This window comes from Orycteropus afer, unplaced genomic scaffold (assembly GCF_000298275.1).
Source record: "Orycteropus afer afer isolate SDZICR_OR568_19922 unplaced genomic scaffold, OryAfe1.0 scaffold00245, whole genome shotgun sequence".
Taxonomy (NCBI): Eukaryota; Metazoa; Chordata; class Mammalia; order Tubulidentata; family Orycteropodidae; genus Orycteropus; species Orycteropus afer.
The window spans coordinates 2,076,131-2,093,222 of NW_006921832.1; the positions used below are offsets into that span (position 1 = coordinate 2,076,131).

Genomic DNA, 17,092 nt, shown 5'->3' on the forward strand with positions numbered 1-17,092 from the left:
AAAAAGGTAGAGAAGGAGAATAATGAAGAAAAAAATGGAAAAATTCAAAAAGAAAAACAAGGAACCAGGTTAACTACAAGAAAAAAAAAATTGCAACCAGGAATAGGGAAAAGAAATAACGCTGAAAACTACAACCTGGGAGGGGAAGAATAAAGACTAATAGTAAAAAGGACAAAAGTAATAATAATAGTAGTAGTTTTAAAACAGACAAAAACGAACAAACTGAAAAAAAGAAAAAAAAATCGGGGTAGGGTACCCAGGCTTCATCCCAGCACACAGACTGGGATGGAATTCTTGCTGGCCAAGAAGGTGGGTGGGAGTGAGGGATGGCTGCATCTCCATTCACCAAGACGGTGTGGGGTATAAGAGTAACAAGGGGAATGTTGCACCTTTCCAGTCATCTGGGTCCAGAATGTTGTTGGGGTTCCTGGCAAGTGGAGACTGTTAAGTCCCTGGAATCTAGGAGAACACTGTCACTTTAAACATACAAAATGGTCAAGCTTTTTGTAAACATTCAAAATGGCTGCACCATCTGGACAGACAAAAGTCCACAGCTCAGCCTGCCTTCTTCTTCGCTACTTCCCCTTCTATTCCCCAATTCCCCAGCCACAAGAGCAGTCCTCCGTGCAGTCCTTGGCTAGCAGGGCTGATGGATAATTCTCAGGTCCTCCCACCACTCGGCAATATCCAAGCTGTCTGTGCTGTCAGGATCGCTGCCAGACCACAGCTCCATATGTCCTCTTTTTTGGTGTTTTCATGCAAATTCTTCCACTGGTTGGAGTTTAGTCCACTTCTATATCCTTCTCTTCAAGGCTCAGGGGTCCAGGATTATCTTCTGTATCTGTGTTAATTGGTTCCCTTTTTCTTTGTTGAAGAGGGTCTGTGCAGTCTTTCTGCCTATTCCGCCATCTTACTGGAACTCCTGTTAAGTCGAATTTTTACTTCAAAATTAATTGCTGGTGTCCATATGTTATCTAAAATAATTTTTTTAAAGATTCATAGTTTTTATTTTGTGTTCACAAGTAGTTTAATGCTTTTAATTCTGATCCAGGAGGTTGAAGAATAATGTTAAATGATACCACACATCTGGAGAGCTCTTTACCATTTTCCAAGCTTGCTCAATGAATTATTTTATTTGATCTTCACCATAATCCTGAGAGGGACGCAGAGCAGATGGTAACTTGATTTTACAGATGAGAAAATTGAGGCTCAGGAGTGAGGTGTCATAGGTGCAGAACCTGGAGCTAGAAGTTGGGCACTGGGTCTTGGGCAAGTGTAACTTTCCACACTGTTCCAAAACAAAATCATTTCCATCTCCTCCACTCTTTGAATGAACTTGAAATTCTTGGCTTATTTCTGATTGGGTGTGGCTAAACAGAATAGGTTATCCACACACAGATAAATATTATTAGAATATGAAGAATTCTTGGTTTTGACTAATAATTGTATTTCTAAAGCTTTCTTTCTTTTAATAATACTTTCCCTCAGTCCTTCCATTTTAATCAACTTTCAAAATTCTAGTTATTTTAGTAACACTCCAACTTTCTTAGAATCTGATGATACCCTTAGCCCCATAGGCATTCATATAGGTAACACTTTTAAAGGACATTAAAAAAAAAGAAAAAGGAACCAAACTCACTGCCATCGAGTTGATTCCAACTCATAGCAACCTCCACTGGGTTTCTGAGGCAATAAAGATTTATGGAAGTAGATCGCCCCATCTTCCTTCCATGGAGCAGCCGGTAGGTTTGAACTGCCAACCTTCTGGTTAGCAGTCAAATGCCTTAGGCACTATGCCACCAGAGTTCCTTCTGAAAGGACATAAAAAACCAAACAAACACACTGCTGTGGAGTCAGATCTGATTCATAGCAATCACTCCTTGGATTTCCGAGGTGCTATCACTACGGAAGTAGACTGCCCAACCTTCTTTCCAAGGAGTGGCTGGTGGGTTTGAACCACCAGCCTTCTGGTTAGCAGTCAAATACCTTAGGCACTATGCCACCACAGACATTTGTTTTCTCAAAAAATATTTACAGCACTTTTCTTATTTTTTCACATACTATTAAAATTTTTACTATTTAGCACCTGCAAAGAGTACATGTAACATCATTGTAAATTATGAAGCGTAGTAATTATAATAGTTTAAGAAGCATGTGAACTTGCCGCCTAATTTTAGACCAGAACATTACCATAGTAATAAATGGTACCAAAGCCCTGTGTATTCCTCATGGATTCCAATCCCTTGCTTCTCTTTCACTCTAAGGTTACTAATCTGTTTATTATTCTCATGCTTAAAAGGGGAAAATTAGTTTTACCAACTATATATATTCAGAATCAACTCGACAGCAGATAGCTTTTTTGAACTAAACCAGCTACCATTAAGTTGACTCTGAATCATGGCAACCTCATGTGTGTCAGAGTAGGACCGTGTCCCATAGTGATTCCTCTCTTTATATTTTTTACTGAGCACTTTTTGTGTCAAAGTATCACTAGGAAATTTAAGATGATTCAAATACGAATCATTTTACCTTCCAGTTTCCTCATCTAGCAAGATAACTCTTTGTTCGTCATTTCTAATTCCCTCAACAAGTTGTGTATTCAACTCAGCACTCTCCCAAGGGCTATACCCTGTATGCAAGAAAGCTCTTACAATTCACGCATTATTGTATAATAGAAAGAACTATGGGCTGGAAAATGTGCCTGTCATCAGTCAGTTGTATAAGCTTAGCCACTTGGCACCTTCTCAGGGCCTTAGTTTTCCTTGCATTTATTTGTTTGCTTTTTACCTGCAAAATGGAGATTATACTCAAAATCAAACAGCTTCATGAAATTACAAATTAAGGAACAAAATATGGCAAATTATGTGATACAATTACAGCAGCAGCTTTGTAAAAATGTATCTGCCTGTGGACAAGAACATGAAGATCATTTTTAGAAATAAAAGAATATATGAAGTGGTAGGGCAGTTAGGGTTTTTCTTCTTTTTCCTCCCTTAAAATTTTTTTGACTGTGCTCTTAGAATATAATTTTGATGAATTTTTTTCCTAACTGCAGGGTGGAATGGATAAGCAAAAGACATAATGCACAAAGCATGGCATATTATGAAGTCATTAAGATGACTGTACAGTATTTTTAATAACATGGTGTGGTCGTTATGTTTTGTGTCAACTTGGCTGGGCCTCGTTGAGTGGCTGGGCAGCTGGTGGTAGTTATTCCCCATGAAGAGACTGGCAATCAACTCCATGGAGGGATTTACCACAAGCAGCTGAGAAGCTGCTTTGGTTATGTGGTCTGCTTCCCATATAAGCAGCAGCTTTGGGAATGGTCTCTAGTTTATGGTACCTTGAACGCTGCATGTAGCCGTGTTGTTGTTCAGCAGCCTGCCATGCTCTGCCGACCTTGGGACTTACAATGGACTTGAGTTAATGGCCTGCTGTGTGATTTGGTAATATCAGGACTGTGCCTTTTTGCTTGCTAACCTTGGACTTGTCAGCCTCAGGAGCCAGCAGCTGTCTGAGTGAAGAAAAGCCTCTAGCTTCAGTGGGCCAGGAGCTGGAGGCAGAGCTGAAGCCCAAGGTTGAGGGGCTTTCACCAGCCCCTAGAGCCTGGCACTTTGAACTTGGACTTAAAGCCTCCAAATTGTAAAAGAATAAACTCCTGTTTGTTTAAGCCATCCCATTTGTGGTATATTTCTGTCAGAGCAGCACTAGGTAACCAGAACACATGGGAAAATGTTTAAGATAAAGTTTGTACGTATAACTTATTTTAATTATGTAAAAATATAATGCACACCAAAAAGAATTCAAAATAACGTGCTGTATCTTTGAGTAGGGGAATTATAAAGGACTGTCCTCCACTTCTTTCTATATCCCTTAAGTTTATATGTTGGACAAATATAGATTTGATTAGGGGAAAAAAAACAGTATATGTTATTCTGTAAAATAATATTGTGGTAAAAAAATAAATTACAACTCTCTTACCCAAATTGCATATTCCTTTTTCCAACTGGTACCCAACTGGGCATTTGCAGGTGTAGGATCCCTGAGTATTGTTGCACGTGGCCAGGGGTGGGCAGGGGTTCAAGAGGCATTCATTCACATCTGCAGAGAAGAGGAAAGCAGACCATATGGTATCTGTGGCAGACAGAACAGTAAGCACTTACTAAGGGTCAAATTGGTATGAGGTATAGTGGGACCACAGAGATGAGTAAGACACCACCCTTGTTTTTAAGGGGCTGACAGTCTACTGAGGGTGGAGGCAGCTAGGGAAACCACTAACTATAAATACCCATTGACCAATTCTGACTCATAGCAACCCTAAAGAACAGAGCAGAACTGCCCCATATGGTTTCCAAGGCTATAATCTACACAGAAGCAGACTGCCACATCTTTCTCCCACAGAGTAGCTGTGGTTTTGAACTGCTGACCTTTTGGTTAGCAGCCGAGTGCTTAACCAATGTACCACCAGGGCAACTTAACTATAAATACAAGCCAGGATTTGGAAGTACAGGGAAAGGAGCAGATTTTGACAGATGGGGAGAATTAAGGACTGTTTAAATAACATCTGGAGAGAGACTAAACCAAACCCACAGCCACTGAGTCAATTCTGACTCATAACGACCCTATTGTTGTTGTTATGTGCCATTGAGTCGGACCCGACTCAGTGACCCCTCCTTGGGTTTCTGAGGCGGTATCACTACGGAAGTAGATTTCTCCACCTTCCTTCTGAGGAGTGGCTGGTGGGTTTGAACCACCAGCCTTCTGGTTAGCAGTCAAGTGCCTTAGGCACTATGCTACCAGAGCTCCCCATAACGACCCAATAGGACAGAGTAAAACTGCCCCATAGGGTTTCCAAAGCTATAAATCTTTATGGAAGCAAACAGCCTTATATTTCTCCCATGGAGTGACTAGTGGGTTCGAACCATCAACCTTTTGCTTAGTAGTGCTATACTTCAATGACTGCACCACCAGAGCTCCTTGGACTAGGACTAGAAGGATTTGCTAAGGAACCTGTATAGGAAAGGCAAAGGGCAGGAAGGTATAAGGGTCTTTAAAGAGTTATAGGTGGTCCGGTGATGCTAGAGTATAGGGAGCCCACAGAATGGAGATAGATCATGGGGCTTGTCAGCTCTACACCACAGTGTCTGATGCTGTCCTGCAGAGAATACATAATCAGGCCAAATCTCAGTGAAGCAGAATATTAATTAGAAAATCTTATTTTCCGCAATTTTGGAGGAAAATAGAGCTTATTGAATATCTCACTGTGACACCACAGTGGAGACCACTGGACATTAGTTTTGCTCTTACCCTCACTGCAGTCATCCCCTTGCCAGGAAGGTGAGCAAACACAGTGATAGCCACGACTGGTGGTGTCAGCAATGCAGTTTCCATCATGAAGACAAGGGTTCGTGGCACAGCTGCTGACTAAAAACACATTCCGAGAACAAAGCTGTTAATCACGCAGGAAATGCAAAGGCAGCTCTTGATAAATATTTTAATACTCCCAGCTAATATTTGATTCTTGCTTATTTCTGTTTATTTACCCTGAAAGGCTACACTACTAAAATACAAAGAGCCCCCAAGAGGTGCAAAAGACAAGTGCAGCAAGCCTGTGCACTGGTACTAGTTTGTGTACATACACAAATGTGAGGCCACTGGATCCCTGAATGCAAGATCTGGTTCATATCTAAATGCTGCTCACAGTTCAGGAGCTCAATTCAGAACTCATGATTATACTGCCTTTGTGATACTCAGAAAATTCCAATTTCAAACAAATTAAGAGGAAAAACATCCGTGATCAACCCATCCTCCCTAATGCAATTGTGCGAGTGTGTGTGTCTGCACGCATAGGACTTTATCAAAACCATAGCACCCTTTATCCAAGAACTCTCAAAATTTAACTGGGCCTCCATACATTGTGCAACTATTTAGAAAAATAAGCAGTTGAGCACTGCCATTGCCCCCTCTCTTTACATAATGTAAAAATCAGCCCTACCTGAATTTGTTTAGGCCCTAATGACACACAAGCTTCAATGTCCTCTTGGATTCCATCCCCCCAAGGCAGTGACCACGACTCTCTTGCTCTGTATAACTGCAGAGGCTTGCTCCTGGGGCCTCTTAATAAAAGTTTTTGACACTTAGAAAAGCCCAAACACACAACATAACTCCATCATCTGCAAGGAGTAAATCATCAGTGGAACAGGAAAAGAAGTCAAGCACTCTAATTCCAAACAATCACCCTGAGAAAAGTATGGCTGAATCTAAAGATGATGTTGCTATTCTTCATTGCTACCTTAACTATTACCTGAAAACACCTACATACACATGAACACTGTCACAGAGAATATTATTATCAGTCAGTAATTAAGCTCCTACTACTTACTGATAGTTATCATTGTAATGACTTGTGATTTACGTTCCCTCACCCTTGGTAATGGAGACTTGTGAAATACTTTCTGGTGTTGGAATATATTTGGCCTCTGGAAATGAAAACTTGTATGCTCTGAAGCAGGGCTCCCAAATTTCCCTAGAGAATGACCTACCTTTCCTTTCCCAGAGGTCTTTGGATCAATGGTACAAAGGGGTAGGGTTACTGATGCTTCATGTATTCTGGGATGATGGCAAATGGTGGTTTATGACCCCTATCCCACACCCTGAAGCCTGCAGGTTGATCATGGAAGACTGAGTCTCCACTCCAGTCATTACAAAGCATTTCTCTTCTTTTCTTTCTGGTCTGGACAAGCCAGAAGAACAATTTTGAACACGACATCAAAAGATGTATCATCCCACTTCTTTCTACCTTTTCTTAAATGGTAAAAATTCCTTTGGATGGCTTTATTTTCCTTGCACTAGCTACTTTAACCTGAATATAAAGGTAACCTCAGGTGTAATGTATAGGAACCCTGGACATACAGTCACTATGGAGAATGGTTAGTTAATTGTACGGGTTTATTGGATATGTATCCCCACCTCACCCCCAGCTCCATCATTTCAACCAGAATGATAACCTTAGGGAGACAGACCAGCTTGGGCTTCCTCTGGATCAAGAGAAGTCTCCCTTGGTGTTTGGGGAGTTGGGAAGCCTGGCGACTGACTCTGCAGCTCTGGACTCTGATCTGGGAGCAGGTAGACACATTCCATGTCTCAGACAGCCCACCTAAACCTTCTTTACTTCAGTCTCCCCACCCTCCCATCCCATACTGCTGCCCCTCTCTGACCTTGGAAGAGTGAAAGTCATGCTTGAAAGCTTGTGCAATTACAGAGCATTAAAAGCTACAACTGTGCTATCTACCAATGTCACACAAACCAATGCATCCTCTCCTCTTTCTTCAGGAAGAATTATGTAACTCGGGTGAGAACATTAGGCCCGCCGTGACATTATTTCATGGTTTAAGTGCTTCAACAGGAAGAATTTTAGATCACAAAAAAGACATAGACTATTTCAAATACTATTTTTGTACATTCACATGAATCTCGAGCCCTGTATGGCTCTCAGTGCTTGATGGGGCCTCCCTGGCAACGTGTCCTTGTGAGACTGAGTTTTACCTGAAGCCGGAGATGATAAGGTGGTCAGTGACTGTGTGCTGCCCTGAGCAGGGAAGGTGGTAGATTTAAGAGTAGATACTTGAGCAGTAGAAACGTTGGTGATTTGGTGAGGAGATGTACTGGAGAAATGTGAAGCTGGGCTGTGCTCTTCTGTAACACCGAGCCTTGTGGCCAGTTCTCTTGCTGATGCAGGTGCACTGGTCAGAGGTATCAATCTGGTGGTAGTGCCTATGTGAACTTTGGTCCTTTTGGTGGTGATGGCACCCTGTGTTGGAATTTGTGGCACCAGGATCTCAGGACTGGTTGGCAAGACCTGTTTTCCAGCTGTAGTCTGTATTATTGTGGCACCACCCATCAGAGCCACGGTGCTTGATAGGAGGCTGAGAGTGGTCATGGGAGGATGAGAGGTATCATGAGTGGTGGCTCTCAGAGCTGGAGACATATGGGCTAAGCTGGTGCTCGTAGCTAGAAGGGTCTGCTCAGTGGAAGACTCCATTAAGGCTGGGGGCAAAGGGACTCCTGAAGGAGAGCTCATTGTTACAGATTCGGCAGATGCTGTTGGCAAAGACGCTAGGTGTGGTGACTTTGGTTCCGTAATGACTTTTGCCTGGTGTGGGTCACTCTCGTTCTTAGGATCTGCTGTTTTACTACTGTGGAGCATTGCCATGGATGATGCCATAGTCCACGTCCTAACTGAAGTCCCAGAAGTCTCCCTTGCCCTGGACAGGGCTTGAGTAGAAGATGAATCTGGTAAGGTTGTTTGTGAGATAGAAGATGGGGTAGGGGTAGATGGGGCAGGAGTAGATGCCATCAAGGATATTGGTAAAGGTGATGGTGAGGAAGACAAAGTCACATCTGAGACAGACTTCAGTAGAGGAGAAGAGATCCTCGTTGATGGTAGGGTTGATGAGAACAACTGGTAGAATTGTGACACTGAAGGCTGAGGTAAAGGGGACCTTGATGGAGAAGATGAGTCACCAACAGATCCAGCATCCATGTCCAGAAGAACCAAAGTGTTTGGCACATTAATGGTGGGTGTGTAGGATGGAGGGTTGGGAGTACGCATAACCAGTGATTCAGTGGAAGACTGGGCATACTCTCCATCATAGGATGAGGCATTATTTCTTTCAGTCTGAGCATGAGAAGAATATTCTAAATGTGAAGAGTTGGAGATTTTAAGGTAAGAGGTTGAACTCTCCCTTATGTCTGAGGATGAACTGTTGTCTGTAATGGACAGTAATGCCCGTTCTCCTTTGGTGAAAGTAGATAAAACATAGGTGTGATCTGTGTGGTCACTGGAAGTCCTCTGTTCATTACTTGTGCCACTCACTTGACTATAACTAATTCCAGTGACTGCAAAGGAAAAAACCAAAGTTAGGTCAACTAAACAAATAAAAACCAAACAATGCCATCGAGTCAATTCCAACCCATAGGCAACCCCACTGGGTTTCCAAGGCTCTATAAATCTTTATGGGAGCAGACCACCCCACCTTCCTTCTGTGGAGCAACCGGTGGGTTCAAATCACTGACCTTTTGGTTAGCATCCAAATACTTTAACCACTATACAACAAAAGCTCCTTAATTAAACAAACAAGAACTCTAAAATAGACAGACTTCCAATGTCCTTTCATGAACATAAGTGAGATGAAATACTTTCTCGAGAGGTGGTTTTCAATGGCAAGCACTCTGATTAGGGACCATATGGGATGGCAGAACTGTCAGTGTCTGCTCTGAGTATATTCACTCCTCCTGTAAGGAAAAGTGGTGGCAGCAAAAGAAATGGTATTCAAAGAAAAGTCGGGGCTAGGAGCCTAAGGACCGGGAATAGGCCCGAGTTCCTTTCACATGCTTTTTTGGATAAAAGCACACTGATATTAGAAAAGGTCTTAAGACCCCAAATAGAACAACTGTTATGCCTAAATGGAAAAGGAAAATGCTCCTAACTTCCCACTCTGTGTAATGAGATAGTTCTTTCCCAGGAGATTTGCTTTAGCCGCAAAATGGCTGGTCGTCTTCATTTTAAGCCTCCTGGCAGACTTCATCCCAAATGCCTACGGTAAGCATATGTGCATGTGGAGGGATAGGGGAGAAGCAGTCTGAGGAGGGCTGTTCATCTTCCTAAAGGGGAAGAACCCAGAAAGTTCTCCTCATAAAGAGCTTGTAAGGTACTTTCTGGGTTGACAGAAAACATAATCATGGTAGGACTGTGAGTAAATTGGCAAATAAGCTGCAGGAATGTGGAAAAGAGAGTTTCTGCTACAGAGACATTACCTCCAAGGACAGATGAGGCAGCCAGTGAACTTGATGTGAGGTCTGTGTCCTTGGTCATGTCCAGGTGCTGTGTGGCACTCTCAGTTTCTCTGAACACCGAGGCAGAGTTCCCCACTTCTCCAGAAGTTGTGCTCCCATTGGTGAGCGATCGCAGAGTCCGCTCTCCATTTCCAGTAAAAGTGGCTGACGTGTGTGGGCTGTGAGGGTGAGAAGCCTTTTCCTGTGTGTCTGAGCTGCCTCCCAGCTGATGTTTGTCCTCAACGGCTAAAGGAAGATTGAAACAAGGAATGGCCAATAAATACAGGGATTGGTGGTATTAGCGGCTATCCAGTCAGCTCCCAACTCATGGCAACCCCATGCATAGCAGAACAAAACACTGTGTGATCCAGACATAGGGTTTTCACTGGCTGATTTTCAGAAGCAGATCACCAGACCTTTCCTCCTACTGTCTTATTCTAGATGCTCCACTAAAATCTGTTCATCATCATAGCAACAGACAGACAGGCAGTGGCTGTGCATGTTGTACATTGTCTGGAAATTGAACCCAGGTCTCCTGTATGGAAGGCAAGAATTCCACTGATGAACCCTTTCTGCCCCTAAATACAGCAATAGAGTAATACTACTGTATATGAAATTGAGTCTCAGAAAAAAGCCCTACTTCCTAGACTGTATGAGCCAAAACGCTTCCCTATGCAATCATCAGGGTCTTTGAGACTGACAATGTGGAAAAGCAAAATATGTGTTGTTTTTACAAACATGTAGCCATGACTGAAACCTCAAGAGGAACTACAGATCAGCATATCTGTTCACATGACCCGGATTTATGGGAAACTTTATTACTTCGGTGAACAGGATCAATACCATATTTCTGCTCAGTGATACATAATAAATAGAGATTATGTCAGGAAAATTGGTGGTGGTGGTGGTGGAGGAAGCAAGTAGTGGGCACAGACTAACAACCCTACTGGGACTTTAGACACTCTGAGGCCCAGGAGGGAGGCACACATTAGTCAGAAGCCTTCACCTCCTGGTAAGACGTGCAACACATGAATTAACATGGGGCCTCTCATTCTGTAGACTTTGCCTTAACACATCAGTGAGAAATGGCATTGTGGTTGGAGGTTAAAGTTGGTTTGGTTTTTGTTTTATTATTTTTTAATGCATTTGTTCTATTTTATCAATGGGGATGGAAGAGGGACAAATGACACATAAATATATATCCTTTCCTTCCTTTTTTGGGTATATTTTATGCTATAAGCTTAAAGAATCTTAGAACAAAAAGGGATCATAGGTTATCAAATAAACCCCTCTTTTCAGCTATGAGGAAAATGGGGCCCAATCTCTTCTTGGCCTCAATACCTCCCAATCTATCTCTGAGAAAACAGGCTCTTTTCTGGATTCCTACTTCCATTCTCAGCCCAGGCTAGCCCTTAACATCCTAGGGACACACCTTGATGGAAAACAGATGTAAAGGTGAGTTTCAGGTGAGATTATGATAGGTTTGACTTCACTGATAGGCAGGAATGAGAGTGGGGACAGAGACGTACAGTGACTTAGACAAACAATGACAAAACTAGAGACCAGGGAAAGATGTCAGGTCCAGGCTGAAGGGTCACCAGACCTATGCAAAGCCAGCCAGGAGAGGCTGAAGAGCTCAGTGCATCTGAGCACAATTTCTCCAGGCAAAGAGAAAAAGTTCTTGGCTTGGGAAATCTTAAAATGCTCTGGGGTAAATTAAGTCCAGGCATACAAGCATGTCAGGGTTACAGACTTAACCAAGTGGAGAGTCATGCCCTGAAGCAGGGACTGTATCTGAATCCAAAAGAGGAACCAACCATTGATGCTGATGTTGGGTTGTAGAATCAGTCAGCCTGGGCTGATTCTGAGAAAACAAGATAAAGCACTATTAACCCACAGTGAGATGTTTCAGGAGTGAATCTATTGCTTATCTAGCTCTTTATAATTGAACTCCAAGATGTGCTCACATTGAAATCACATTTTCCAGGCTAACCAACTAAGTGTGAACTGCAGACAGAAAGAGGACTGAAGAGATATCAAAGGGAAAGGCCACCAAGTCTGTAAAAGGGAAAGGGACCCAAGGTCTTGATCTGAGAGGGTAAAATTCTGAGCCCCACAGCTGTGAGTGTGACACAGGAGAGCATAAACATCATCCACCTGTGTGGCTAGTCTTTCATGATAAGCACATGATTTTCCACTTCACGAGTGTGATAATAAATGCTAATTTTCCTCATCAATTAGGATTCTCACATGGGGGAAATGGAGCTATTCTTAGTGGTGGAGAAGCAAGAATTTAAACTCATGATCAGCTTAAGTGATAAGTTAATGGATTTTGGCTTTAATCAACATATGCTTTACATTGATAAGGCTTCTGAGAATTGTTTTTTCCTAATTACTTTACATAAACATGATTAAAAAGGACCATTAAAGTAAAGGTTTCTCAAATAGAGAAATGAGACTCATCAAAATTCAAAACGTTTGTGCTGCAAATGATATCACCAAAAAGGTCAAAAAGATAACCCATGGAATCAAAGAAAATATCTGCAAATGATATATCTGATAAAGGACTAGCATCCAGAATATACCCTCTTACAACTACATCAAAAAAATGATTCAAAAACAGTCAAAGGATTTGAAGAGACATTTCCAAAGAAGATATACAAAAGGCCTTTCAGGAAGATATATAAAAGGAAACTTTCAGGAGTCCGAGGCAGGAGATTGGATTATGGACAGGACTGTGGAGAGCCCTGCCCATAATCCAATCACATAATGTATGATTGAATGTGTCCATAATCCAGGCACACATTCAAAATGGGGTGGTTGGCTGCTATCTTTGAGAGAGGCACTGGGGCCTGTTTCCTACTCAGGTCAAAATCCGACGTGCAAGAGATTTGGTTGTTATGCACTGCATATGCTTCCCTTGTTTCAGTCATCCATGACTGATCTGTTTCCAACCAATTTGAAGCCCTGCTTCATGCCCACTGTTGTTGTTAGCTACCACCAAGTTGGCCACTGACTCAAGGTGACCTCAAGTGTTATAGAGCAGAACTGTTCCACAGGATCTTCTTGGCTATAATCCTGACAGAAGCAGTTTGCTAGGCCTTTCTTCCATAGCACAGCTGAGTGAGTTTGAACTGCCAACTTTTAAGTTAGCAGCGGATCACAAATCACTTGCACCACCCAGGCACCTTTCATACCCACTCAAAAAAAAAAAACAAAAAACAAACTCACTGCCATCAAGTCGATTTGACTCACAGCTACCCCTCCTTGGGTTTCGGAGGCAGTATCTATACAGAAATAGATTGCCCAATCTTCCTTCTGAAGAGTGGCTGGTGGATTTGAACCACCAGCCTTCTGGTTAGTAGTCAAATGCCTTAGGCACTATGCCACCAGAGGTTCACTAGGATGGCTGTAATAAAAAAGCTGAACAACAACTATTGGCAAAGATGTGGAGAAATTGGAACGCTCAAATACTGCTGGTCATAGTGTAAAATGATGCAACTACTTTGGGAAAAACTTTGGCAGTTTCTCAAAAGGATAAACATAAATACCACATGACTTAGCAATTCTAAGAGAATTAAAGCACATGCCCACACAAAAATGTGTATGAGAATGTTCACAGCAGCAGTATTTATAATAGCCAAAAAGTGGAAACAACCTAAATGTCCATAAATTAACAAAATAAACAAAATGTAGTATAATATAGTATATTCATATAATAAAAATTATTTAGCCATAAAAAGGAATGAAGTACTGATTATGCTACATTGTGGATGAATCTCGAAAACATTATGCTGAGTAAAAGAGCCCAGATACAAAAGGCCACATATTAAATGATTTCATGTATATGAAAGGTCTGGAATAAGCAAATCCATAGAGATGGAAAAGTAGTAAGTTCCCAGGGGCTGGAGGGAGGATGGAATTGGGAGTGGCTGCTAACAGGTACAGTGTTCCTCTCTGGGGTGACAGATATGTTCTGGAGTTAGAGAGTGGTGATGGTTGCACAACTTTGTGAATATACTAAAACCACTGAGTTGCAAACATTAAATAGGTAATTTGTATGGCATTATGAATTATATCTCAATAAAGCTATTTTAAAAAAGGGGGGTGGATGGGTTTCCCCTGATGAATGTTCACACCAGGGGTGAACAACTCATAAAAAAGTATTGTTTTTATCTTCTAGGAGCCCTGTGATTGAGGCAGGGCTGGGGACAGGGAAGGAGCTCTGTGGGAACAACAGTAAAACACTCAGCTACTAATCAAAACATTGGCAGTTCAAACCCACCACTGGGTTTGTGGGAGGAAGACCTGACAATCTGCTTCTGTAAAGATTTCCAGCCTAGAAAACCCCATGGGGCAGTTCTACTCTCTAACACATGGGGTTGCTATGAGTTGAAAATTTACTCAACAGCACCTAACAACAACAACATGGGGATGGGGAGCAGGCGGTAAGAGGACATGGTCTCTGAGCTGTATCTGGGAGGGGCAGAGGGCAGCAATGGCTCCTTGGAGATGTAACAGGAAGAATTTTGGAATATATAGGCATATTTGTATCAACGTACTAGAAGAATGACTTAAGAGTAATAAAACTGGAGGGACCCAAGGAAGTTATTTCATTACTGCATGGCCTTACTGTGCCACAGGGAGCTCCTGAGTAGTACCAACAGTTAATACACTTGGCTGCTAATGGAAAAGTTGGAGGCTAGAGTCCACCCAGAGACACCTCAGAAGAAAGGTCCGCCAATCCACTTCCAAAAAAATCAGCTACTGAAAATTCTGTGGAGCACAGTCCTACTCTGACACAAATGGGGTCGCCACGCATTGGTGTCAACTTGATGGTAACTGGTTACCAGTGCTTTGCCACAAAGATCACAAACATAGTGAGTCCCCTCTCTCCTCGGTGGGGTTCAGTTTTATGAAGTGAAAACTCACTTGAACGCTCACCACGTGATGCTGAGGAATCTAGGCTTCTTGAGGAAAATGTAGACAAAGAGTCTGTGGATGGCTCAGAGTAATTCCTATCCCCCACCATGCTTCCTTCAGACTGTGGGGCAGAGTCAGAGAACTGGGTCCAAACTGAAGAGAAAACTGAAGAGTTCACAGCTTCAGGAGATGAAGTCGAGCTTCCTGTCACATTTACAAATGTCTTGTTGTTGGTCAAGGACCAGTGTGCTGTGCTCTCTCCACCTTCAATGGATGGTGCTGATCTAGACACAATCTCAGTCTGAGAAACGGAACTTCCACTGCTTGCATCAGAGCTGCTGGCAAGCTGATGTCCTCCAAAGGCTGTGAAGTTACCATGGAAAAAAAGAAATGCCACCATTATTGGACGTGAAAGAGAATCTTCAACAACTGAGAAGTGATTCCTTTCTTACATTCCCTTTGCCAAGGAACCCTGTACAGCACTTGTTATATATATAACCAGACATGTATTTTCATACTCTAAACAATGATTTCAAAACTTTCTAGTGTCAACAAATAGCAATATCTCAATAAAAGGTGGTGAAGCGGGAAGTAGGAGGTCAGTGTTTTAAAATGACATGTGCAAAGAGGCTTATAGGCTTATAGGCTTGAGTATTTTATTCTATTTTCCCTAAAAAGTATTCAAGGGAGTGTCATTATGCTAGCAAATACAATATGCATAGTGCACACTCAGAAAACTCTAAAGCAGTTCTAATATTGGAAAAGATTATTCTAATAAATTCTGAAATATAGCAAAATCAAATTAACTATAGGGAGTAAATAAAACCCATAGATTTGGGAAACATATCTGCATGTTTTAATTGTAAAGATGATCCATACACAAAATAACAAGGTCATTTTAGAAGCAGTCTGTCTCTCACTGGACAGAATGACTGCTGCAGAATGAAAAGAAGGTGGAACTGGCAGGGAGAGCCCTGAAGTGAGGGGTAGAGTCTGCTGTGACTGAGCCCAGTGACCGTGCACTCATTTACCCAACTCCTCTGAGCCTCCGTGTCCCCATCTACAAAAAAAATGAGAGGGGTGATACTTGTTCGACTTCCTGTATGATGTTCTCATAAGGATGAAAATCAAAATGTAATAACGTGGTATTATAGGTAAAGACTGGAAATGGTTTTGACGCAACCTCAAGAAAATTCATGTATTTAAAAACGTTCACAGCAGATGAAGCAAAGTTTGAACACTTACTTGGGGAATCACTTTGCCAAAATCCCATGGAGATCTCAGAAGATATGAGTCCAAATCCATTTTCTGTTGATGGTTCAATGGATTCTCCATTCCCTAGATTCCCAGTCACTCTACTATGCCTGCTGGAGTCCTCTACAGATGGTGAAGAATGGACTGATGCTGAAGTGGTACCAATTTCGGAGGACTCGGGGAAGTGTTCTGTCTCATTTACAGGTCCTAGGCTGACAGGTAAAGACTGGACCATCCTGGGGACACTATCGGTGAACATGGTGGCATCATACATAGTCTTTGTCTGACTGACTGAAGGATTATTGAAGGCAGTGAAATTATTTAGCATCTTTATACTTCCAGAAGCTAAAACAGAAAAAAAAAAAAAAAAACCTTCAAACCTAAGAGGTTTAAGAAAATCAGGGAAGTATCTACATAAAAATAATGTTTCTTAGATTTTAGTAGATAAATCTAGGGACAGTGATTCAAAGGCCACCAAACATGGAAAGATGCTCAACATCATTAGCCATCAAACCAAAACCAAACTTACTCCTATCAAGTTGATTCTGACTAATAGCAACCTGCAGTGGGTTTCTGAGAGTGTAAATCTTTACAGAAGTAGATTGCCCATCTTTTTCTACAGAGCAGATGGATGGTAGGTTTAAATTGCTGACCTTCTGGTTGGTAGCCAAATGCCTTATCCACTACACCACCAAAGCACCTTCAGAGAGATGCAAAACCACAAAGAGATACCATTTCATTCCCTGTGGGATGACTAAGATTAAAAAAAAAAAAGAAAAGAAAAGAACAAATATTGCTGAGTATGTGGGAAAATTAAAAACCTTACCCATTGCTGGTGGAATGAAACATGGCACAGCTATTGTGGAAAACAGTGTGCCGGTTTCTCAAAAAATTAAAAATAGAACTACCATATGACCCGGAAATTCCACTCCTAGGTTTATAACCAAAAAACTTGAAATCAGAGACTCAAAAAGAGACTTGTACACCAGTGTTCACTGCAGCACTATTTACAATACCCAAAACATTGAAAGAACCTAAGTGTCCATCAATGGATGAATGGATAAGCAAAACAGAATGTTGT

General features: G+C 41.8%; 1 protein-coding gene across 1 annotated transcript in view; it reads right to left on the reverse strand.

Moving 5' to 3' along the window:
• The window catches only part of HEG1 (heart development protein with EGF like domains 1), a 71,722-nt gene that overhangs the window by 37,575 nt on the left and 17,055 nt on the right, over positions 1 to 17,092 (reverse strand). Inside the window, exons 3-8 of the mRNA XM_042782128.1 lie at positions 16,003 to 16,356; positions 14,767 to 15,120; positions 9,847 to 10,080; positions 7,546 to 8,898; positions 5,308 to 5,424; positions 3,982 to 4,101 (exon numbers count right to left, since the gene is read on the reverse strand). Of these exons, the coding sequence (XP_042638062.1) occupies positions 3,982 to 4,101; positions 5,308 to 5,424; positions 7,546 to 8,898; positions 9,847 to 10,080; positions 14,767 to 15,120; positions 16,003 to 16,356 (2,532 nt within the window). The remainder of the gene's footprint in view (positions 1 to 3,981; positions 4,102 to 5,307; positions 5,425 to 7,545; positions 8,899 to 9,846; positions 10,081 to 14,766; positions 15,121 to 16,002; positions 16,357 to 17,092) is intronic.